The sequence below is a fragment of the Tinamus guttatus genome, unplaced genomic scaffold (genome assembly GCF_059628265.1).
Source record: "Tinamus guttatus ecotype Peru unplaced genomic scaffold, ASM5962826v1 Tinamus_guttatus_pri_ptg000090l, whole genome shotgun sequence".
NCBI lineage: Eukaryota > Metazoa > Chordata > Aves > Tinamiformes > Tinamidae > Tinamus > Tinamus guttatus.
The window spans coordinates 3,043,247-3,067,796 of NW_028288624.1; the positions used below are offsets into that span (position 1 = coordinate 3,043,247).

A 24,550-nucleotide genomic window follows, 5' to 3' on the forward strand; every position below is an offset into this window, starting at 1 on the left:
ATTTTCACTAATTTCAGTGGAGTTTAGACAATTTGTATTGCAAAGAATATTAATTTTAAAATTTCAGCCGAAGTCTTTAAGTGTGTTTCTTTATCTGGAGAGGTATTGATTATGGTTCTGGAAACCACACACACAGCCTTTTCTGCAGTGGGCTTTTTATTAACAGATTGTGTCAGCTTCTCTCTGCTGCCTTGGCAGCCTCAGCACCAGAAAAAGTTTTCATCACCTTTGAGGGCACCCTCTACCTTTCAGTATGTCCGTCCACTTTGTGAGAAAACATGGTTAAGTGCTTCTTTTCAGGATAGTGTTATTTGCTAAATAACACCATCCAGAAAGAGCAGGAGTCACTTTTGGGAGTCTGTTTCTGAATTACACCACTATGTTTAATCAAAGACTTAAGGCTGTACCTGCAAGTGCTGTTTTCATAATGAGTGTTAAGACACATTATATAGTCACATTGCTGTTTTGAATAATGGGTGTTATTTTTGGTAAGTTAATGCTCTGTTGTATGTCAAAACTGACGTAAAAGATGATCCTGTATAATTTATTTTGTTCACCCTTAAATTTATTATTTCACCTGGAAATGCTTGCTATATTGTGAACAATGTGGGGTGGATTCTCAGGCCTGATGTAGACCTGTTAACTCCAAATCCTCTCAGAGACAGAGAGGGATATTATCAGAAAATTATTTCATGATCTAATTGCTCTTACTAAAAGCAGAGTGTTCGCTGTGAATTCTTCAGATTCTTATTTTAAGACGTAGGGACCAGGCCACCTCGTGGCCTCCAAGATGATGAGAAAGGTCAAGGGAGATCATAGGATGCTAATTTAGTGGAAGGAGTTAGATAAGAAACATACCAGAGGAATGTGCAAGCACACAGGATCAGATCCGCCCAGCCTACTCATTCACAGTTTCCATCTAGAGCTTTTAACCTCTGTGTACTAAACTTGGCTGCTCTCCCTTAGAAATTACGATTGCTGGAAGAGACACACAGACACACACTGTGCTCCACCCAGGCCAGAGGATATGGTGGAGCACGCTGAGCGCTGACCGTCTGGCTCAGGAACGTGCTGAGTGGATACAGGTGACATGCAGGCGCGTTTTGGCTGGTCTTGTACGGCTGTTTCTGGCCCCTGCTGTTATACGTGGCTCTAAAGCCAGACGGCAAGCAGAGGGTTAAACACTAGGAACATACTGTAGCTGTGTAAGTAGTGACTGGTCATGACATAAAATGCTTCATTGCATCCTGTGATCTAAGATCTGCAGGTGATTCGGGTCAGAAGTTAAAACACTACACCTGGGTTCACCTGGGAGGTTTTTTAAAACGTATGAGGTAGTTGCACTGTTGACTCTCGGCACGCACAGCCAGTCAGGGGCTGCCAGCTCAGCTTCTTGGAAATGAAGCTGCATAGTCAGGTGATTCAGACAATCAGTTTTGAAAGTCCTGTTATTTCATTTCATCTCTGGATTTTGAAGCCTGTCTATAAGGTTTAGGTGTTTTTCAAATAAATACTAGTCTGGGGTGTGAGCTCATTATCTGGCGCAGGTCTCAAGTATTTGCTGTTCAGAATGGCTCAGAGCATGTCAGTTGCTGGCCACTTTTGTTTGAGGGAGCATCAAAACAAGGATTTGTTTTTCAGCCCTTTTTTGTCCGTCTATCCATACGGAGTGCAGTCTCTAGGCCCTTTGTTCCTCCTGCTTTTGCCTTAATTCCTTCTCCCTGACTGTTGCTCATGCTGTAGCCATGAACACCAGTGAACATCAGGCATGGTTTTGAGGGAGAAACAATATTTTTTTATCCCGAGAAAAGTAGACCTGTTCTTGGGTGCAGAGCCTTGTCCATGGGAAAGCCTTCCAAATACAGTGTAATTACAGCATGGGAACCATTTCTTCATTTCTGCAGTCAACAGTACAGATAAGAGGGCTATGCTCTCCCTTCCTACTGGTGGCCATGGCTTATCTGCTATGGGTTTTAAAATTGTGCTGTCCTGTTCCATGCAGAAGGAGCCCACCACTCGCAGCAAAAGGTGGTGTCTGCTGATGTTTAGCAGAGCTACCAATATAAGCATATGTGTTTGTGGCAGGAAAAAAGGGGTTTATGAAATCACTGAGCTGTTTTTATCAGGGGAGTGAGAAATAGCTGTCCTGAATGTTCCAAGAAGAATCTCTGTATGCAATTTTATGTGTGGATTTGTGGTAAGGCCGTCTCTTGGAGGGAGCTTGTATCATTATTCAAAATGAGGTAAAGACGTTGAAATAACTATTGAAGGGTAACATATTCTATTTTTTGTTATCCTTTGCATTGTTTTAAAATTTGTACCCCTGTTTTCTTTCCTTGCTCCTCCCAAAACAGGAGAGAGATGTTCGTATGTCCATATGAGTGAATGTGATTGAATAGGGACTGTCATTCGTGTTGCAGCCTGATCTGAAAACACCCTGAAGAGCCTAGAGGAGTCCAGAGAGACAGAGCAGATGTGTGCATGGCTTCAGAGCCTCAGTAAAAGTCAGTGGGGCTGCTCATTTTGACTTCACTCAGATCTACAGTGAATTTGAAGCCTTGAGCACAGTGATAGATGCTGGATTAGAAGCTGTTAAGTCTCCCACTTCTATGAGTGGCATCCTCCTCTGCTGGCTAAAGAAAAAATTTAAAAAGCCAGAATTAATTTTACTTTTTACACTTACTTTAACAATCAGGAATTCTTTTGGAGGAGACACCTCATCCCTGGAAACGAGGAGTTTCGACCAGGACTGTGCAGGGCGTAGATCCCTGCAGGATCCTCTGTGGAAAATTTATCCTGACTTTGCAGTGGATATCATCATGCCTTTGCTGCCTTGCTTAAGGAAAAAGAAGTCGCCCATGCCCTTGGGCAGGAGTGTTTTTCAGAAACACAACCCTCCGGTCCAGCAGAACTACCAGGCATTGCTAGAGAAATGCTTGAAGAGTAAGTGCCTGTTCACAGATGAGAATTTCCCTGCTCACATCAGCTCTATCGGAACTGGGGCACTGTTGAAGAGACTCCCCGCAAAGCTACAGTGGAAGAGGCCACATGTGAGTGATTTTCAATGAATACTGTCATGCAAGTGAATGCTTAGAGCTGGTAGCTAGCAAACAATGTTAGAGCTGACCTGCTCTTAGACTTCCATTAGATGTGCCTTAAAGCATTCGGACATTGCCCAGGTTTTATCAGGTGTTATTTGGAAGCTGGGGTACATATTTCACAACTGCCTCTGAAGCCTTTGATGCCAGAAATCAGAAGCAGCCTCATTAGGTTTGCAGGCAGTAATGCTCGAAGCAGGGAGGGAAAGCAGGGGAGGGGAAGAGCAGGAGAGCTGATGGCCCCAGGGCAAGTGTCATGCAGCTCCCACGAGCCCACTGTGATGCCCTGGTGGCAGTTCTCATGGTGATGATTCCTCCCCTCAAATTCAAGATTTCAACCTTTTAGAAGACGCCTGAGTTTTTAGACAGTTCTTAGCCTTTGGCCCTTGTCCTGTGGACATACTTTGTGATGCTGAGGGTGTTACTTTCACAGGCAGTGGCAGGTGCCTTATCATCTTGCTGGGCTGTTGTTTTTGTTTTTATGCTTAACTGTTTAGTCTTTACTGTACTTAGTGTGTTTTTCCTCAGCTCTCAAGGTTGAGCTTCTGCTGTGACAACAGCAGTAAGCGACTAGTCAATCAGTTGTTTTTAGTTCTGAGGCCTCTGTTTTCAACTTGTGCCCATATTTTTCAAGGCCTTCACTGTTAGCCCACACCCAAGCAGTAGGTCACAACAAGAGGCACACAGCAAGTTCTCAAAACAACTTAATAAATCTAACAGGCCAGAAGTGGGGCCTGGCACCATTAGCATAAGGCTTGTGCATTTAAAGTTCTGGCCTGTTGCTAGCAAAGGAATACTCTTCTTACTGGGCTGCTGAGCAGCAAATTGTAAGTGAGTTCTTCCTGTAAATGGTCTATAGATGTGTCTGAGAAATGACTCTTTATGTTCCTGGGTCCGTGCGGCAGTTCTGCTGGGTAACAGTGGATAGCATTTCCTAGTAAAGTTGTGATCTATCATTGGTTTAACTGATTTTTAGAAGGGCCCCATTCCTGGAAAACTCGCAAGACTCAGCAAGAAAGTAGAGACACCTTTTGCCAAACAGGCTGGGGAGCTTGGCAAGGGCATATGCCATAGATATGTCAGTGTCACCTGTGCTATGTATTGAGGCAGGATCCTCCAGGGCCCGAGCTGGTTTCTGCCGGGCACAGAGGCAGCCACGTCAGCGAAGTGGGAGTTGCAAGGGAAGGCAAATGTAAACCGCAGCCTCAAAAGTCCATCACATTTGTAATACTGTCCTCCCCATCCCAGAAATAGTGGAATAGGCTTGAAGCCTCAGAAAGCTCTCTCCTGGAGAAGACTGCCGTTTGCAGCCTGCAAGGGCTCCCGAGGAAGGGTGCTCTGCATCCCTCAGTCCCTGTGCTGCAGAGAAAGTGCTCAGATGGTGCCAGTGAGCCTGGAGGCTTATAGCTTGCTGCATCCAGGATTGATAGTCTGCAAACTAAACACCCAAGTTTGTTAGCAATAGGGTTTGGTGTCTAATTACTATAAATGCCTTTTGAGGATTTGCCATTTTTCTGCTACTGCCTGAAGAGGAAGCCAACAGTGTGAAAATTAGCTTGAGTGATTTGTGGACCATAACAGTGGAACAAAAATTTGATGCTTAGGTTATTAATTTGACCCTAGAGGCACTTGTGAGAGGGAAAGAATAATGCGTTTTCTTTCTGAGTAATTATTCATAAGCTCATTCTTATCCCAGTGAGAGAAATGTCTTAGCAGGCATCAGTTAGTTTGGAGCTCAGCTGTCAGTCAGAGCAGTTGGGGACGTGAGAGGACAGGGCTTGGCGTTCCTGTGTGCGTCTCCCAGGGCTGGTGGAGGAGATGGAGAGCTGAGTGGAGATGCCAGCCAAGATAGCTGAGGGTTGCAGTAGTTGAGCTCTGCCACTGTAGCCTAGCTTTGCTGAACCTTGCTGAAGAGCAATTGCAGAAAGGTTGGGCTGGCAGATCTCAGCGGGGTTTTGGTGGACGCCCTTGGTGATGGGCTGCCGTCAGTGATGCATAGAACTGGTCCTATCACCACAGGAGACGGAGGGCAACCACACATCATGGTCCACTTTTACTGGTGAAGCTAAGCCAGTAGCTCTAACACCTCATACAGATGGTTTTGTCAGTTGTTAGCGTTTAAGTGAAAGACTTTGTGTGTGCATGTGCTTGCAGAAAGGCCTTCCTAAAGTGACTGAGCTGCACCGACAGTCATTCTTTAGTAAAGTGCCCACATGGAATGCAAAATGGAATATGTGTAATACCTTAATAAACATTTTAACCTGCATAATCTCTGCTCAGCCTAAAGACTTATGAGCCACACTGGGAGCTGGTGCCTGTTGATGCTGCATCTGTGCAGCATGAGCTTATTTCAGTGTGGACCAACCACAAATGCATGCCCAGGCTTGGGCCAAGTTAAAACATGTGATAGCAACAGAGTTAGGCCTGAACCAGAATAGTAGCTGCTGGAGCATAGCTACCTTTCCTGAGTATTGTGAATGGGCTTTGAATGGGCAGAGCGTTTTGGGCCACATAACCATGAGGTCTTTACGTCCTGGTCTAGGAACACACTGGATCTCTCATTTAATAAAATCACAGCGCTGCAGCCAGAGATCCCTTGGCCTGAGGCTCAGGCATCTCCCTTGTCAGTCACTTGACTCTCTCTTTTCTCTTTGGTCTTGTGCTTCCCAGGATTTACATAGTACTCCAGTGTTTTATGCTGCAAACAGAAAGCAACTTGATCTCTGCCAAGGATTAGTGGGTAAGGAAGCTCCTTTTTGTAAGTATGTATGTATATTTATATGCAAGAGAACATTTGAAAAGAATTTTGACTAGAAAATCAAGTATACAAATAGAAGGTGCACATATTCTTTCTCATTATTTCAGTTGACATGAATGTGAATTAATAAGATGGACCAGACTCAGTAGAAAGCCTGGCAAGCTTCAAAGTGGGATTTCATGGGTGAAAGGTGTCTCCACAAGCTGAAAGTGGCACTTTGTTGTTTCAGTGCATGCTGGAACATAGGACATGCCTCTGTGCACCTCTTTGTGATGTTGCTGCTTGACAGCTGAGCAGAGACCACAGAGGCAGGAAAATCTGAGGGTCACGCTGTCTGTGTACTTAAGACTTAGACAGTGTGGGTACATTCCCTTCCTAGCTTTGCAGCTGGGAAAATCAATTTTGCGCCTCTGTTGCCCAAGGTAAAAAGATATGTTGGTATCTGCCAAACAGGTAGGATCAAGACTAAATTAGTTAATCCTTTAGACACAGAGTCTGGTAAGTACAGTATTGCCTGTGAGATCTGTTAAAAATTGTTTTTCTCTTGTGAAAAGTTATTTTTTCAAAGAAAGAGAAAAAGCTTTTTTTAAATAATGTGCTCTCTAGAGAACAGGAAAAAACTATAGTATCAATGAAAACAGAGTATTATTTCCCTTGAGAGCTATTTCTTGTTAGATTTCATATTTAATCACACACTATCCAAACAAAAAGATTATGAGAGAACAATTATAAAACAAAAAGGGTCTTAATAGAGTGCACGTCTGGATCATCTCAGTTCATGCATCCTTATATTTTTAAAGAAATCAACGCAGTAACTCTTCTGCTAGGATCTTAATTTTTCTTTTTTTAACTCGACTGACAACTTATTCTTCAGTCAACTGTGTTTGTCCATTTGTCTTGGTGCAGGGAACTGCTGGTTCCTCGCTGCCTTGGAAGCACTGACGTTCCACCAAGACATCCTGGCTGCAGTTGTGCCACAAAACCAAAGCTTTGACAGGAAATACGCTGGCATTTTCCACTTTCGGGTACATCTCCTCCCCATCAGCCTAGGAAGTCCTCAGAAATCCTGTGCTGTGTTTGGTGGTGCAGAATGTTGCACCCTTAGATAATTTTTATGTGGTTGCACAGCCAGGGAAGTAGGCAGGAGGTACGTGGTGTGGAGGGCAGCCCATCACCCCTGCTGTGAATCAACTTGGATATACCCTGAGGATCTGCCTCCGCTTAGCCCATCTCTCCAGCTTTACACAGTGTTGATTTTAATCCAGCCAGAGTCTCCTCTGCTCGCCAGACCTGTAGTGAAACACTTTGGTCTGGGGATACTGCCCCTGTACTCCTCCTGCACCCAACTATCTGGTTCCTGTTAAGCTTCCAGGCTTCCCGTAGCTGCTGTGGCTGCTGCTCCATCCTGATCTTCAGCCCTACTTGTTATGTGGTGGCAGCAATCCTCAAACATGTTTGCCCCAATCTTCTACCTGCTTCTGCCTCACTGCAGCTCTGCCGCCCTGCAATTGGGAACTCCTTTCCCAAAAGCTCAGCTGTGCAAGATTCCCCTTAATCTCCCTTTTATACATGATTTGCTTTCTCCTCCATTTGGGTAGGACTGAAGTTTTAGCTGTATGGGTGAGCTAACAAATCCCTCTGACCCAATGCAGGCCTCCCCATGAGGCTGCTCCGCGTGCACCTGCAGCTCAGCTCCAGTGCCTTTCCTGTTATTTCAAAGGGAGGTTTCTTACAAGGAAACAGCAGCTCATTCTTTTCCCCTGACAGTTCTGGCACTTTGGTAAATGGGTTGATGTGGTGGTTGATGATCTCCTACCAGTGAATGAAGCAGGGGAGCTGGTCTTCGTTTCCTCAGTCTACAAGAATGTGTTCTGGGGAGCCCTTTTGGAGAAGGCATATGCCAAGTAAGTGACTCATTCCAAGTTATGCAAATAGTGTCTCTAAAATATGTTGCTTGGTGCCTATGTAGTTCGTTCTCATTTGTAAATGTATCTCCTAGGCTTTGTCGCATTTGCAGTGCAGTAAATGGTTTTCATCTTTCTATTATTAAATGATAAAAGCTGCCACTGTGATAGTTATTATCAATTCAAGCCCTTGTACAAAATCCAAGTGTTCAGACGTAGGCATAAAGACATATCTATCCTGGGTGGTTGTTCTTTGAGTTTTAGCATTATTTTGGGGTGGGTTGGCTGAGAAAATGTCTTCTTTGCAATCAGGAACATACAGAAGAACAGGAGGTCAGCAATAAAGATTTTCAAAGGTGACTTATTTCTGATGCTTCTCTTGCTGTATGATTAGTTTGAGGAAACCGTTTAGGGGTTTCATTTTGGGGCTCTGTGGAGGAATTTTCCTTTGGTCGTGGCAGAGGTTTCTGCTCTGGGATCCCTCAAAGCTGAGGCACTCAGTAGGCCACATGGCACCCTCAGAATGCTGGCTTCTCTCCTGGGCTTTTTGTCTGGAGTTGTTTGCAAGAACTAATAAGGAAACAACTGGGCATAGCTGATGGGCCTTGTTGTTTTGGGGCTGAAATAGTCTCTCTGCAGAGTGGTGGAGAATCCTAGTTGACACTGAGAGAAGGACTGCAAAAGGGGAGAGAAAGTTGTTTTTCATTGGGCAGTAGTGTTAGGACAAAAAAAGATGGGAAAGTTGCTCAGCTATAGTAGAAGAAAATCAGGCTGGAGATTGAGCTCTTAAGGCACAGTAAATAGAACGAGTTCTCTGGTAAGGTGTTCAGGCAACATTCACTCAGCAGAGCTATCACAGAAGCTGTGAGGGACATGTTCTCACTGCTGCTCAAGGAAGAGACCTGGGACAAAAATGAGTGAAGGATTTCCTTCCAGCTCATGGCCAACCTCAGAGTCAGTTTGCTAGATTCCTCTCTTCTAAAGGACAAAGATGTTCTAAAAAAGAACATGTGTTACAGCTATCTTTTTGCTTTTGCAAATCTTCATTATGGGCTTTCCTTGGCATGCTGGTTTCAAGCTACCATCTGCCACCATATACCAGGTAATATATTGATACCTCTTTTGTTAGGCTCTACGGCTCCTATGAGGATCTGCAGATTGGGCGAGTTTCAGAAGCCTTGGTGGATTTCACAGGTGGTGTTAATGTAACCATCAAGCTGGCCGCAGCTCCTCCTGATCTGTGGGATATCATGACAAGAGCAACCTACAGCAGATCTCTCATGGGCTGTCAGACACATTTAGGGGTGAGACTTACGACATCAAATGGCCTCACAGCTAAGACCTTTTCAAGACCTGTTTCTCTCTGCTGAACTAGTCATTGTGACTCCTGTAAGGAATCAAAGCTGCTACATGTGACTTTTTGTATGATTACACACCTGTTAAGGTTTGCACATGGATTCTCTGCTGCCCTTACCTTCCTCTTATGTTTAAGAGGTGACCTATCTACTGAAGAAACTCTACTGGAAAAGGACCTGCTTTATTTTCTCATTTTTGTTAAATAAAGGTTCCATTTTTTTAGAACTAAGATTGGAGAGGTCAGCACATGACATCAAACCTTGGTTTCTGAGCCTTAAGCTGACCTTTCAGCTGTTGGTAAATTCTACTACTGTTCATATCTAAATCTAGCATCTTGAACTTTGAAAAAATGAGCTGATCTTTAGGCAAAGATCCCCAGTTTACAAAGGGAGCTTCCCAATCAATCTTCCAAATTGCAACCATGCTGAAAAATATAGCTGTTAGGAGCTCAGACCTGTCTTTCTTTTCACTTCAAAACAGTCCTCATTTCTTTGAGGGTCATTGCTTGTGCAGGTCTCTTGGCTGTTGGTATGAGCCTTCTGGGTGATCAGAGGTAGAATAGAAGGTTTATTTCTGTTTCTCTTCCTTGTATGCAGACAACAAAGGTCCTGAAGAATGGGCTTGTTGCTGGCCATGCCTACACAGTGATTGGTATTAGAAAGGTAAGAACACCCCTGGTATTCTGTGTCCGGGCTTGTCCAGATGTCTGCAGTTTCTGTTGCAGTCATGGGTTTGGCCCTTAACTAGGGCAGCTGTGGGACATTCTTCAATGCCATTCCAAATCCCCTCCTTAATCTAAGTGCAGAAGGGGATGAGTGCTGTGTAAATATTCCCTTTGAAGCATGTCCCTTTTGGTATTGTGGACTTGACATAAAGGATAATTAATGGTTGGAGCTCAGCATATCTATAAGGGTGGGAATGATTCACAGGAACTCTACTGACAATATCTGTAAGTACCTACAAATGCTTCTTAGCTGGTAAGGAGGTCTAAGGACCATGGCCCTTGGGGATGCTGGGAGGCTGAGATGAAACCTGCCTGGAGTGAAGTCTCCTGCTAAGGTCAGAGGAGGGGTGACAGCAGTAAAGACAACTGAATGCAAGGGCCAAAGTAGGAAAAACTGCATAGAGAAAGGTAGAGAATCGTGAATCAAGAAGGGAGTCAGACTGGGCTTCTGTGCAGAGAGTATCAGGTAGACCCTACTGATCAGCAGACGAATCATTGGGAAAGCCTCTAAAGATTCCTAGTCGAGAGGCATGGGACAGTAGAACAGTAGTTTTGAAAGAGTCTAGCTCCAACCTTTGCCTCTGTATTGATGGCTGACCATCTAGTCCAGCTCCAGAAGGATGTTGACAAGGGTTGGCAGGGATTTTGCAAGGCTTTGAACACAAGGTATGGATGTGAGGGAAAGCACCTTAAGTCCCTCAGCAAGAGGTACTAGTGACGCTGAGAGGGGTGCTGAGCTGGCTGGCACATGCCTGGCTATCCTGCGTGCAGCAGGAGGGATTTAGATGTTGGCTTTATCAGCTAACATTGATCAGTGTGGCTAGCACCTCCGGCAGGGTGAGCTCCGAGCAGGAGGACAGGGTGCGTAGAGGCGGTGGGAGGTGAGCTGCTCTGCAGTGTGCTGCCAGTGCAGCTGAGTCAGCCTCTGCTCTGCTCCTGGCATCCGTGTGGTCCCCCCGCTGCCTGCCTTGGGCTGTGCTGCTGGGCTGGGATCTGTCTTTCGTCGTAGTACAGTCCTGCCTTCACATAACCACGGGGTGAACAGGTGTTGGAAACAAGGGGGAACATGCTGGCAGGACTCCAAATTATGAATCTGTGAGATTGCTGGCACTGCTTATAGAAAGTATGGTAAAGTCTTTTAATCTCTTGCTACTTGTGTTCAGAGTCGCATGTTCATAACTTTCATTTTGCTGGCATCTGTGAGAGCAAACCCATTGCTGAACTACTGTCAGACATGGTACTGTGCTCTAAACCAGGTGAGCACTGGTGACACCTTAGTGAGCACAATGTTGTATTCTGCAGGTGACATGTCGCTATGGTCCAGAAAACTTAGTGAGACTGAGAAATCCATGGGGGAAAATTGAATGGAAAGGAGACTGGAGTGACAGGTGAGTTTAAATTTACACTCTCATGCTGAGCAAGAATTGAAGTCTCTTGGAGGAAATATGCTGCCATCTTCAGGCAAGAAGTAGTGCTGAGAGCAGCATTAAGATGAGTCACAGTTGCTTACACAGACCCTTTGGTTTCAAAGCAGTAGCTCAATGGAATTGCATTCTCCAGCAGCGAATGCTCATGCTGCTGGCCTCACTTAATATGTGCTGCTTCAATGAACTGCATCCTGCTTTTTCATTCTTTGAATGTTAGAGGAAACATAACATGAACATCGCATGCTGGCCATATTGCTGTGATCTGCCCCAGGGACAGGTTAGCTATTCAGGAGGCTTTAAACAAAGAGCCTATTTTAGGGCACACGACACTTTGACACTTCGTCATAGGAGGGGCCATACAAAAGCCTCTGCATGCTGCTAAGTGTTGGAATTGTGGCTGTGAAGAAGAGCTCTATCCTGGCTCTTTAGGCGACTGGGATATGGGATCAGAGGAAGCAGCTAATGAGGGAATTGGACTCTATATTTGCATCTGCTGGATGTTTTGGTTGGGCCCCAAGAAAGATAGTGGATAGCAGCAGCTCCTCCTTCCTTTATTCTAAGCTTCACTTATTCCCTGCAGACTTTGCGTGCTGAGGCTTTGGGTGGGGATGGGGAGGAAGGAAGAGCCCAAGGAGGTGCTGGGAATGTGAGTGACTTTCACCTTGTCTACCGAGTGGTAACTTCATTTTGGTGCATGTCTGTCACTTGGTGACAATATAGCAGCTGTTCCTGTGGAGGAGCGTAATGAGGAACATACTGCAGCCCTGCCTTTAAATGACTCCCAGCTGCCTCTTGCGATGTCCTAGTCATTCATTCATTATGCCAAACACTCTTTCTGTTATGTCTCCTTTGATAGAAAATTAACTAAAAAAACAGATCTAGAATTTTATGTTTTAAGCACTTGGAAGCTGCATGTGTCGGTGAATGGACTGGCTGATGGAAATGGAGCATTTTTGGCCTCTGCTAGAGAAGCTGGAGTCGTTTATTTGCATCTCATGATACCTGGAGTACTTGGGGAGAGTCTCCATGGGCTGAAGGCACAGGGGGCCTGTATTTAGTGAAGGATAAACGTGGAGATATGTGGGATCAGGGGCTTGGGCTGCTTTTATAGAGGAACACTATGTTATCTGTTTTGATTATTTACCCCTCCCCCCCTTTTTTTTTGCCCTCAGCTCTTACAAGTGGGAGTTGCTGAGCCCAAAAGAGAAGATTTTGCTGAGGAAAAAGAAGGAGGATGGAGAATTCTGGTAATGGCTTAGTCTTGTCCCACTTTTTTCCTGGTAGCTCTGGGGCCATGCTTGGAACTGGAGACAAACTCATCTTAAATGACAGGAGAGAGGGTGAAGCAGAGCACTCCTCAGGTCTCCCTGTACTGTCTGAGACCTGGGCAGCTCTCAAGAGCTTTTTGTCCTGCTTTGTATTTGCAGGATGCTTGGGTTATTTTTTCTCACTGCTTCTCTAATCCTTGTGCCACGAGGTGGCAATGTTGCTGCCTGTGTCACTTCCCTGAGCTCCCTTTGGTAGCAGTGTGTTAATCTCAGTGCTGCTGTCCTTTGCTGAAACTTCAGTTGTGCGTTTCCTACTGCTAGATGCTGCTGTGGGAGCAGACGTTTGCTTCTTGCCCACCTAATGAAATACAAGTTCTACCATATGTAACACAGAATGCTGCAACTTCCAAGTTCCCCCTGTCCTTTTCATAAGCCATATGGACTAAACTAGACTGCTGACAAGATGCCTCCTGGCATATTTTTTTTTCTTTTTCCTAGGATGTCTCTGCAAGATTTTAAGGTTCATTTTGTAGATCTGATTATCTGTAAATTAACTCCAGACTTGATGAGCCAGGAAGACGGGAAGAAGTGGATGTACTCACTGAAGAGTGGGAGATGGGTTAAAGGAAGCACAGCAGGAGGAAGCCGGGGATTCCGCAGTGGTGAGTGGTGCTTAGGGCTCCTGTAGGGGCCTCTGAGGTGACACTACTAGGTACCAGCATGTTTTTACACAATGTTGACAGCAGAAGGCACTCCTCCTCCTCCTCCGGCCTCCACACAAACATCAGAATTAAGCAGCTAACACAGCCTGACTAGCATCAGCTGCCACAGAGGCTGTGTTACTTAACGAACGCCGGGCAGCGGGCTGGTTATGACATGGCACAAGCTTCAAGAGTCCTAGGATCAGTTGTCAACACTCAACTCCTTTGAGACTTTGGACTTGTCCCTTAAAGTTTGAGAATGTGCTGGGGATGTAGTATTTTAAATGAACTGAACAGAAAGTGTGCGTGCTCAGCCCCTCTGGAAATGGAGCAGGTGAGACCTGGAGTCAGACAGCCCAGACACAAGAGGTGACAGAGGAATACATTTACCAGTGAAACAAACTCTTGGCTGTGGGTGAGCAGAAATGTAGTTTCTTGTCCCTGGGCTTTGTCTCTATCTTCCACAGATGGTCCACTGATAAACTTGTAAACTCTACGCTAAGAGCAGACCCCTGTGGGGTCTAGAAGTCCAGATGCCCTGTGACTCACTCAATCTGAGGCCAGGTGTTGTGTAGGTACATAGTGAGCAACTTTGTGATGGAAAACTATGCCAAAGAAGTTGTTTTTTTTTTTTTTTTTTTTTTTTTTTTTTTACCTTTTGTTTCTTAGACACATTTTGGATGAACCCCCAGTACTGTCTCAAAGTTTTACCAGCTGAAGACAGTAGGAAAAGCCTGGGCTCCTGCAAAGTGCTTGTGTCCCTGATCCAGAAACACAGCAGCAAACACCGGAACCGAGCTCATCATCATTTCATTGGCTTTTCCCTCTACAAGGTGCAAAGCAATGTCTGGTCGTTCTTGTTGGGTTTCTTTGGATAACTTGGGAAAATTCCCAGCCCCTGCACATGGAAAAGCTTTACAGACACAAGTGCACAGGGTGCTCTTTGCTCCTTGCCTGTGACTGCTCTCCTTGCACAGGAGGACTGGGCTCCCTCAGGCTCTGTACCCAGCATTTTGCCTCGCTAGCAAGTTGAATGTCAGACTGTGCAGAGCAGTGGAGAAAAATCTGTTGATTCAGAGGTTTATTTTGCCTTTTCTGAGAGTGTGTGCAAGGGCTTGGAGGGGGTGCCTGAAGGCTCCTTACTTTGAGGCAAGAACATTAATGCCCTCAGTTTAATTCCAGCCGTAGCAAATCATAGTTGAGAGGTGTTCCTGGTATGATGCAGCTCCAAGCCCTGTGGGGAAGGGTATTCTAGTGGACAAGCTAAGGTTCAGGAGGTAAAGATCCCAGTGGGATCTTCATAGCCACTTCCCAGGGCTGTGGCATGATTGTGACCCGGAGAGTACCCTGGCTGACACATGCTCTGTTTCTTTCTTTTTCCTGCAGATGGGCCTCCAGGTGAGTCCCTTGTCACCGATGTTGGCCTTCACCGGGGGAGATGGGCTGATGCAGCTGTTACAGTAGTGTCGATGAGTTGGGTTTGTCCTTGGTCCAACAACCGGTAGCAGTGCGTTCAAGTTCAATAAGGCGTCAGAGTAAGTCACTGTTAATGAAGAGAGACCAGCTGACTCTTCTGAAGAGCAGCTATATCAAGAAGGCCCAAATGCCCTGAATGGGGCCCTGCCTGTAATGGGCCCTTCTAGGCATTAGAAGTGGCATAAGCACTTTGTCATTCCTGCTCTTGTTGAGGTTCATTCCTGCACAGGGATGCTCTGGAGCAGATGGTGCAGATGTTTTTCCTGCTTTCTGAGATGAGCTTTTTATATAGTCAAGAGGCTTTGGAACCTGAGAAGGGGCTCTGGAGGTTAACCCACCCACATATGTCCCAGTTTTTACCCCAGCTTCAGGGGGCTGTGTAAAAACAGGGTAAGATTTAGCTCCTTTTATCTTGAAATGATTTATCTTCCCCTCTGTTACCACTCAGAACACCTCCAAAGTCAGAGTCCCCAAAAATTTGGGCTGGCAAAGAACTAGCTTGAATGTATGGTAAGGACAGCATGTTTCTTGTTAGGTACTTAGAGCACGGTAACTGTGTGGGAAGGTGCCAGTCTTTCCTGTATTAAACCTCTTTGGCACTATCAGGGTTACAAGAAATTAAAATTCTTGGCCGAGTGCAGTACTGTTGCAGGGCCCCTGATAATGGAGTGGGAGGGAGGTTGGTGGCAGCCTGGAGTTCGATTTCAGGTTTGTATCAGTTGCAAAGATCAATACTAAGAAGTGGTAGATGAAGAAGCTCTAAGGAATTGGAATTACAGCAACACAGTATTGACTGAAGTATAAAAACCTTGAATTTAACATACAGGGCATGGAGAAGAGCAACCCTGTACCCCTTGGAAGAAAGATTGCTCTATTAGTGTGAAAAATGCTGACAGAGGAAGAGGAATAGCATCTCTGCCACTAGGCTGGGCAATGAAATGGCTAAATGTCCTGAGGAACAGCTGAGATCAGGAGGTGACAGTGGTCTTAGCTGGTGGATTTATTTATTTGGCTTGTGTACTGAGAACTCAGTGGCATTAAAAATGTGTCTGAGAGCCAAGGATGCTGGGCAGATGGGGACATGTGCATAGTCAGGGATAGGGATTAGGTTGCTTCTGCAGTATGTTCAGATCACAGGTACTCCAGAAAGTCATCTGCTCCCAGTTCCCTAGTGCAAAGGACAAGCTGGAGACAAAGTGCTCAGCACATATGGGAAAAGGGGAGTGCTCTGACTAGGGAAGAGCAGTTTCTAGAGCAAATTCTACCTGCAGCCACTTCTGTAGAGAAGTCAACAGCATCAGGGCAGGCCGTCTCTCTTTTGCCTATGATTTCTACACATGCATTTTGTCCATTTGTTAGCTAGTGTGGAGCAATTATTATTTTTTATTTATTTCTTCCTTCAACAGTTCCAGGAGAGCAACAAAAAGCTGCCCCCAGCATTTTTCACTCGGCACCAGCCTGTGAACAACCACCAGCTCTTTGAGGATGAGCGGGAGGTGTCTCTGGACTTCCACCTGGAGCCTGGTGTCTATGTGATTGTCCCATGCACCTTGGAGCCTCATAAGGAGTCTGAGTTCATCCTGCGCGTCTTCTCCCGCAAGCACGTCCTTTGGTGAGGTGCAGCTAGTTCTTTGAGGTGGTGAGATGGGAGATCTTTAATGGGGAGGACAGTGTAAGAGCTCTTCTCTGCAGGGTTGGCTGAGAGTCTTCATTAGTTTAGGATTAGCAGGAGACACTGACTTTGGCCATATCCTCTCCCAGAAGAATTGGGCTAGGCCTCTACAGGGTATTCTTGCAGCACCCACTTGTTGGAGACTGGAGAGATAAAACTCTTTTAAATGCACCATCAATTTGCTATGAGGCCTTGCTGGCAGTGGTGGAGTGGGTGCTTGTACAGATAAGATATCTTGGAGAATTCAAATTCTAGTAGCCCTTGGGAGCCTTTTAGTCATGGTCACTTCTCCTAATGCATCTGAAATACTGGGGAAAAATCATGTAGTGTGAGAACAGGGTGGTGTCCTTACCTGGGGATGGGGAATGCCACCTGTGAGAAGGCAGATGTGCAGCTGTGGGTTATCTCCTTAACATGCTCCCTCTTTTTCAATTCCAGGGAGATGGGTGGGAACCCCAGTTTCACCCTCTCCAAGGTGAGTTGACATGGGAGATCTGGGCTTCTGTCTTAAGCCCCGAATTTCAGGTTTTCCTTGTAGCTTTTTCATGTGAAGAGGCTGTGAGAATATGAGCACTCCTGTTGTGGCACTTCCAAAAGGGCAACCGAGTTTACAGGCAGTTTCTATGGGGTGGGAACAATGCAAGCCATGAGCTGCATTAGTGACAACAGCACTAATAGCAGTAGTAGGGAGAAGGTGGCAGGATAGGGGAAGGAAGTACAGTCCTGAAAAAGTGTCTCCCGTGATTATGCCTTGGATCACGCTTTTCTTCATTGAGCTAATGATTTTTTCTTATATCCTGAAGGAAATTGTCGACAGGTACGAGGGCAAGATTTGGGAAGATTTCTTTGCAAAACATTTTGAACAGGTAAGTCCATTCATGAGCTGCAAAGGGTAATTCCTCCAGGCTGTTATGTAACTCTACCAAAGCAAAAAATGTGTGGTTGAACAAAGAAATCTAAAGTTGAAAGTGTGGGGAAGAGAAAGAGGTTGGGATAAGTGCACAGTACTGATTCCGTTGGGCACCTTTGAGTACAAAGCACCAAGAAAGCTTAGGGAATGGGTTAGCACCAGTGAAAGGATAACTTCTCTACACAACAAGGAGTGAACTCCTGGAACTTGCTGCTCTAGACCTTTGCTGATGTGACAGAATCAGCAGGCTCGAAAGCGGTTAGACAAAGTGATGGGCAGCAAGTGCATCACTTGCAAGTGCATCACCAGACACTAAAGGACCAGACAGAGAGGTACCTTTTAGCATCCCTAATCCCAGGCTCACATGCCTTGCCTAAATACTCGTTTCTGCTGCTAGTGCTGGAGATAGACTGCTGGGCTACAAGGACCTGTGCTACCCTGAAGGATATTTGTATTTTCACTGGGGAAAGTCATTTATTAGAGGAGAACAGCCTCCAAAATATTGGCACTTATGTCCAATAAATTGGACATGATAAACCAATGAATTGCTTCATTGCAGGTTGATGGCTGCTAGCTTGCTTGGTGAGGCAAAAGAGTTATAGAGTCCCATCACCTCCGTTGTCAGTAATTCCAGTGCAAGATAAATCCTCTGGTTGATCTCTCTGGCCCTGATCTGGGGAGGAGTTGACCTTTGGTATCCCATTAGCTGCTCTGAGAGGTGCAAATGTTTCACTTTTTGGAAAAAGTTGCCTTTATTTAGCAAATATTCTGTATTTGGAAAACAGAAAATTTAATAGAAACACATTTGTGCTTTTGATAGCAACAGCTTCTATTAAAATATTGCTAAAAACAAACAGATGTCCTTTTTTGGCCACTTTTTAAGAATTTGATTTTGAAAATTATGTGGCTTGCAGATGTGATAGAGGTTGTCACATGCTGCAAGGTGCTAATCTTTTGCTGTCAGCAGGCGCAAGTTTGCATAAGCATGAGGTGGAAGTGCTGCCATTTCTCAGTGCATTACCCTTACGTATCTTGTTGATCTGAAAAAAGGTGTTTTGTTTTGAAAAGTGATACTTAAATAGATTCACCAAACATACGAAAGTTTCCAGTTTTCAGAAACTAACATTTGTTTAACAACTGGGGAAACCTTTACTTGGGGAAACTTGGAAATAAAGTGTTCCAAAGTTTCCACTTCTGCATGCTTGCAAATGATAAAATGTGTTGAAATATTTGAAGCAGCTTTCTCAACAGAGTGCTTTATGGGACAGATGGCCCCAGGACTTAAAGGTTAATGGTCTGGATCTTCACTCAGTGTAAATCTGCACTACTGCATTGATTTCTGTGGAGCCCTGAGAACCTCCACCAGAGCAAACTGCAGCTTCTGCAGGCTGAAAGTCTTGTGTCCAAAGGACTCTTTCTATTGACTGCCACAGTGGCTGGAATGGGGCCAGAAAAGCAGAGAATGAAGACAGGACATGCTGGGAAATAAGAGAAAGAGAAAAGTGATTTATTTTTTTCTCTCTGTCCCTCTCTCTGTCTCTCCTGTATTAAATTTTATATATATATATATATATATATAAAAAGCACTTTTATATATATATATATATTTTTATATATAAAGTGTTCTCTTCCATATCACAGAATCCTGAAATAAATGCTGTTCAGCTCCAGAGGATCCTGAATAATGTATCTTGGAGAAGTAAGTACTAAGAAATAATGTCTCTATAAAATAAAATCTCTTAGAGAAAAGTCTCAGCTCCTGCACCTGTTTCTTGAATTCTGGGAAAAGAGAAACTGGTTTTACTTTGTCTGAAGTGGCTGTTCTGATGTTAGATTCCAAAAGAGAAAGGATTTGCTCAGGTTGTGAATCAAGATGGTAGAAATTTTACAAAGGAAGCTCATCTGCTTTGAATTTCTGAAAGAATGGGGAAGAGAGCAGGTGTAGATACAGCTTGTAGATGCAGAGTCTGACCTGACCCCAGCCTCGATTCCGAAGACATCTCTTGCCCCATAAGGGTGCCCCTATGACAGTTTCTCTCGCCCTATGGCCATGTGACGATCTTGGCAGTCCCGTTCCTAGGAGGTGTTAAAGGTTATCCTGGTCTGGAGGAGTTGGGCAGCACAAAGACCTTGACTTTACCTTGGTGTGCTTGGCTCATGACATTCCTCCTGACTCTTCCTTGTCACGTGCTGCACAGAGCTGCTCCTTGCTCTCCTTGTGCTTGGGAGGTAAGTGCAGGAGCCTGCAGTGCGTGTCACTTGTGCTTGTGGGAGCCAGCTGAGCACTAGGAGTGTTTCTTGTGTGAGGACTGTGACATGCACTCCGTGGCAGTGGAGCCCAGAGCCCTCCACAAGCCTGTGAGTTGGTTCCTGGTCATTAGTAACTGCCGGAACAGCAGTGAGGTACTGCGGTAGCTGCTTCCACAGGACAGCAACAGGGATGTTACGGAGCTAAGGGTGGGTACAGTTTTCCTGTCCAATTTCTACAGTGGTAGTAGCTACATGCAGCACAAAAACGCACTGTGCAGCGGTTCGGGGAGCAAGGAAGGTGAATAAACACTTGATGTGATCCCCTTTCCACTTCAGCCGAGAGTGTCTGATGTCACTGTGTTTTCGGCAAAGACGATCTATAGCTGTTCTGTCTTTCCAAAGTGACCCACTAAGCCTTGTTTTATCTGTGAGAACTCTGAGGTGCTAAGTGATCAATTTTAAGGCATTCCTTTAAAATCTTTACAGTACTTGATCCATATTTAATAAACAGGGCTATTGCAAGATTAAAACATCTTCGTGTTCTGCAGAGAAGGGATTGGTGAGTTATGGTTTTGTCCTCTGCTCTGAGGAAGTCTGCAGACCATCTGTAATCATGATTTGCAGCAAGATTAGAGTATATTTCTGTTACTTCTCATTTGTTTTCAGTGATTCCTGCCTCTACACTTTTAATTATTTTAACAGGGGTGGCAGTGTCTTTGAGAAAGCGACACTAAGCACAAGGGTTTCAGGTAATCTGCAGTGCTGTTCCCCAAAGCTCTTCAGGTCAAATGACTTTGCTCAAGGTCATGCAGTAAATTTTATTTGGGATTACAGTTTTGGATGTCCTTTTTGTGCCATTTTCTCTAATAGCTGGAGATAGGTGCACCATATTTCACTCCGAATTGTGTGCCTGCAGGGAGTTCACACTGGCTTTTCTGAGACTAGCAGAATCCATCCTGTTTCCTCATATTTTTATCATCATAAATGATGCATTTGCTCAAGCGAGTGAAAAAATTCATGGAGGCTTTGGGGCCTGAGTGCTCTCAAACGAGGGGGAATTTTGTCAGCCTCCATTTTTCTGCGTGCTGTCAAATGATTCCTGCAAATAATCTTTATTCTTTGTTTCTGTCCAGATTTCCAGAGCTTTCACCTGAGGTTCAGCCTGGATGCCTGCCAGAGTATTTTGGCCCTCCTGGATGTATCCTTCTTGACATGAGTGATACCTCTGATACATTTAATACATTTACCTGGGCATTATTTCTTGGGACAAATAGGGTGTCACTGTGAGTTCTTTACCATGAGGCTATGTCCCTGCTTATTGAACTTCTCACTTTCCATAATAACAGCTGTGATGGAATGGAATTAGATTGGGAAAGGCCTAATTCCTGATGCTTTTGAAAGCTGCGGCAGGCTTCCACTGGCTTGAAAAGGAGCAAGATCAAACCTATGGATGGCCTTGTGGGCTAAAAAAATCACTGTCCTCATATTATAATTGTGTGAATCGTAGAGTGGCTGTGAGTTTGTTGTTCATTTGTGTTTTATGTAGTGGATGTTCTCTTGACTTTTAATTGACATGTTTTGACCTTAATTCTCACATGAAGCTGAATGCCACTGGCACACTGAGTATTCAGGAGTTCAGAGTCCTCTGGAAGAGGCTGCTTTTCTACTTGGTACACGAATCATTTGCATTTTCCCCTTGTAATACCTCCCTGCTTACAATCCCATCAACATTTTTTAATTTTCTACCTTTTTCTTTCTTTTGTTTTTCCCTAAATATATATACATATATATAAAAACCAGGAAGTTTTCCAGAAAAGAGATACCAGCAGATCTGGAAGGCTTGACTTGGTGGAATTACATGCAGCTGTACAGGAGACAGGTGAGCCCCCTGCCTACGTTAGCAAGTCCCTTCCAGATCTATTCTCACTGGTTTGGACTGGTCCCCATTAGCTAAACTTAGGGGAAGTTTGATAGAGAGGTGTTGGAGAAGGGGTGAGGACCTGGCAGCTGGATGGCAGCTGGGAGTTGTCCTCTTATTCTGTGTTTCTTTCCTTTTTTTCCCCTTTTTCTGAAGGCATCTCACTCAGCAATGAAGTCTGTAACCTGATGGCGATCAGATACGGCAGCCTGGACTTGCAGATCAGCTTTGAGAGCTTCGTGTGTTTCATGCTGCGAGTGGAGATCATGGGAGGTGAGGCTGCTGCTGGGCTGCCCAGCAGCGCTCCAGCCCTTCCACATCTCTTCCAGCTGGCAGTGCCAGGGACTAAATAGAAAGTTTGGCTTTCTTCTCAGGTAAACAAGAGTAAGCGATGAATAATCACTTCAGAGAATCACAGAATCACCGAATGTTTGAGGTTGGAAGGGACCTCTAGAGATCATTTAGTTCAACCCTCTGCTCCAGCAGGGACATCTAGAGCACATGCTACAGGGTCTCAGCCAGGCGGGGTTTGAGGATCTCCAGAGGAGACTCCACAACCTCTCTGGGCAGCCTGTTCCAGGGCGCTGTCACCCTCACAGAAAAGCAGTTCTTCACATGGAGATGGAACTTCTGAGCAAGGCTCTGATGTAGAGGAAATCAAGATCTTCCTCTTGACTTTCTGCTAGTCACTTCCTGCAAATTGGAGTGGTTTTGCTGCCTGCAGGAAGTAGGGTTGCTTAGCCCCTGTAGAAGTGAGCAAACTGCAGATGGAGGCTTCTTTTTTTTTTTTTTTTCCCAGGAGGCAAAGGGTATTGGAATATACCTTTGGTGAGACTACAGGCATGAGGATGAGACAATTCATATCTGCGAGCACAGGTCTATAGAGACCTCCCAGATACCTCAAACTGTGGTGTGAGAGGTTATGGCCTCTGGTGCATGGAGGTTTGAGAGCAGTATCTGAAAAGGCTGATGGATGGTCAGTGACATCACAGAGTTAAATCAGCTGTGTCCAGCACACATGCACACACACACGTGCGCGCACCTGCCAATAGAGTAAAACTTGGCTTTCGGGCTTTTTCCTTGGAAAGCGGATCTCAGTTGTGGACCTCTTGGCTATCAAGTTAATGCTTCTTCCTTATTTCTTACAGAGGCCTTTCGCAACTTAACGCAAGATGGCAAAGGGATCTACCTCCGGGAATCTGAGGTAAAGCCCCTTCCATGAGTGACAAATGCAAGTTTCTTTGTTTGCAAGCAGCACCCTGTGCTTTGTTCCATAGCCTTAAAAGATATTTCTATCTGATCACCTCAGGATTAGGTTTGAAGCAACAGGGAGCTTCAGGCTCTGAGTCCTGTGCCTGGCTATGGCTTTCGTTGTGGCTGGAGACAAGAAATCTCCAGTGCCTCAAGTTCCAGTTCAGTAGTGAATATTGCAGAGCTCCTGTGGCAGTGGATGAGCTCAGCCCCCTTTCTGTGTTGTTTTCCAGTGGATGATGATGACTCTGTACTCCTGAAGCAATGCTGCAGAGGAGAGGACAGTCCTGTACCATGATGAGGAAGGCTGTTTTGTATCAACTGTCTGTGTGTATCAGACTTCCTGGGCTTAGCCCTGCAATCTTTCCTTGCATGAATGTCTCACCTAAAGCAGAGTTGATCTAATGCCCATAGACTCAGTGAAATGAAGGTTTACTAATTAATGTATTTATTTTAAGCCTTATTTCATGTTAGCTATTCCTTCTGAGAGCAGAATGCTTCTATGGGTGAACAGTGGGGCACCATGGAGGCTGAGTCATTGGGGCTTGCTACTTAATGCTGATACTCTATCACTGTTGTTATAGTATAATGTGTATTGCGGTAGTGTCCACAGGCTGTGCTTAGCGATGGGGCTTTACTGTGTTAAATCTCTCGAGCCTGGGAGAGGAACAGTCCTTGCTCCTAAAAGGGCGATTCCCAATTCTGCTGCTGCGAGGCCCGTGATCGTGGGCTCTGTGTGCTTGTGGGGAATAAAGTAGAGGCTTCCTGAACTAAATAGTGGAAACTGGGTGCATAACTGTGAACGGTGTTATGGAATATGTTGGAAGCAGTACTGTTCACATGAAACACTGCTAGCATTACTTGATACAGCTATCTGGAGGAGCTTTTTCCCACTTTTTTACCATTTAGCTACTTGGGCTGGAATTTTCCACACTAAATGCCTGGTACAGGTTGCTGTTTTGACTTTTCTGCATTCCTGTGGGCAGAATGGTGGTCTCTTCTCCAGTGCGTGGTCTAGGCTGGACACAGTGAAAATGGGACTTTTGTGGGAGCAAGCATGCAATGAAAGACCATACTCCAGCACTTCTGTAGGAAGGAGTCAATATTAAGTTTACTTAGCCTTCCCTGTTGCTTTTTCTAAAATTTTAGTGTTTAATCTCATAAATGTCCTTTTGGGGTATGTGTGAAGACTGAGGAAGGCTGTGTGGGAAAGGCAAACCATAAACCATAAAAGCCTGAGCTCAGAGATGTGCTCCCGTCTGCATGGAGGTCCGTGCAACAGTACGAGCGTGTGTGGAGAGAAAGCCCGTCTCGAGTAAGCATTCCCCATCAGCACTCATTAACCGATTAAAATGACAGTCTGCTCCTCATTCCCTAGCACAGCCTGCTTCTAAACAGCGTTATTTTCAGACTGCTTTTATGAGAGGTGCTTTTGTTAGAGCCAGATAGATGGCTAGCCCTGTTTGCACTTGCTCTGACTCTAGCAGATGATCAGTGTGCTGCGGGCAGCCTGCTGTGCTGGCCCTGCAGAGGCAGGACAGGCTGCAGGGCCCCTGAGCAGGGCTGTCGCGGCACTGCGGTCCCCCAGGCTCCCAGAGAGGCTCCCAGCATGAACACATGCCCTCTCCCCACTGATGTGCCTCTGCTCCCTTCTGGGATTGCAACTGAGCGGACTAGATCAGCCTGACCTAATTTGCACCCTGTTAAGCAGGAGTTGCTGCAAACTGTGTTTTACTGTGTGCAAGAACACTACTGAGAGGACTGAAAGGGGAGTCGGGGAGAGCGCAGCTCTTGCTTGCTCAGTGTGATCTGAGCAGATGGTCCCTGGCCCCCGCGG

At 45.3% G+C, this 24,550-nt stretch overlaps 1 protein-coding gene across 1 annotated transcript; it reads left to right on the forward strand.

Moving 5' to 3' along the window:
* The first annotated feature begins 2,815 nt into the window (after positions 1–2,815).
* On the forward strand, positions 2,816–22,997 carry CAPN14 (calpain 14). Its single transcript, XM_010211442.2, has 20 exons — positions 2,816–3,050; positions 5,769–5,838; positions 6,763–6,881; positions 7,624–7,760; positions 8,890–9,064; positions 9,713–9,778; positions 11,143–11,228; positions 12,440–12,514; positions 13,034–13,197; positions 13,906–14,081; positions 16,119–16,324; positions 16,823–16,859; positions 17,188–17,250; positions 18,936–18,993; positions 20,678–20,742; positions 21,146–21,214; positions 21,345–21,423; positions 21,619–21,735; positions 22,611–22,666; positions 22,947–22,997. The coding sequence occupies exons 1-20, from the start codon at positions 2,820–2,822 to the stop codon at positions 22,971–22,973; spliced, it is 2,076 nt and encodes a 691-aa protein (XP_010209744.2). The 5' UTR covers positions 2,816–2,819; the 3' UTR covers positions 22,974–22,997.
* Positions 22,998–24,550: the final 1,553 nt, after the last annotated feature.

Coding starts and splice junctions, on each gene's coding strand:
- CAPN14 (XM_010211442.2), top strand. CDS start 2,820: ATGCCTTTGCTGCCTTGCTTAAGGAAAAAGAAGTCGCCCATGCCCTTG. Junction 14,082..16,118: donor TCTACAAGGTGCAAAGCAAT/GTCTGGTCGTTC, acceptor TTCCTTCAACAG/TTCCAGGAGAGCAACAAAAA. Junction 16,860..17,187: donor CCAGTTTCACCCTCTCCAAG/GTGAGTTGACAT, acceptor TATATCCTGAAG/GAAATTGTCGACAGGTACGA.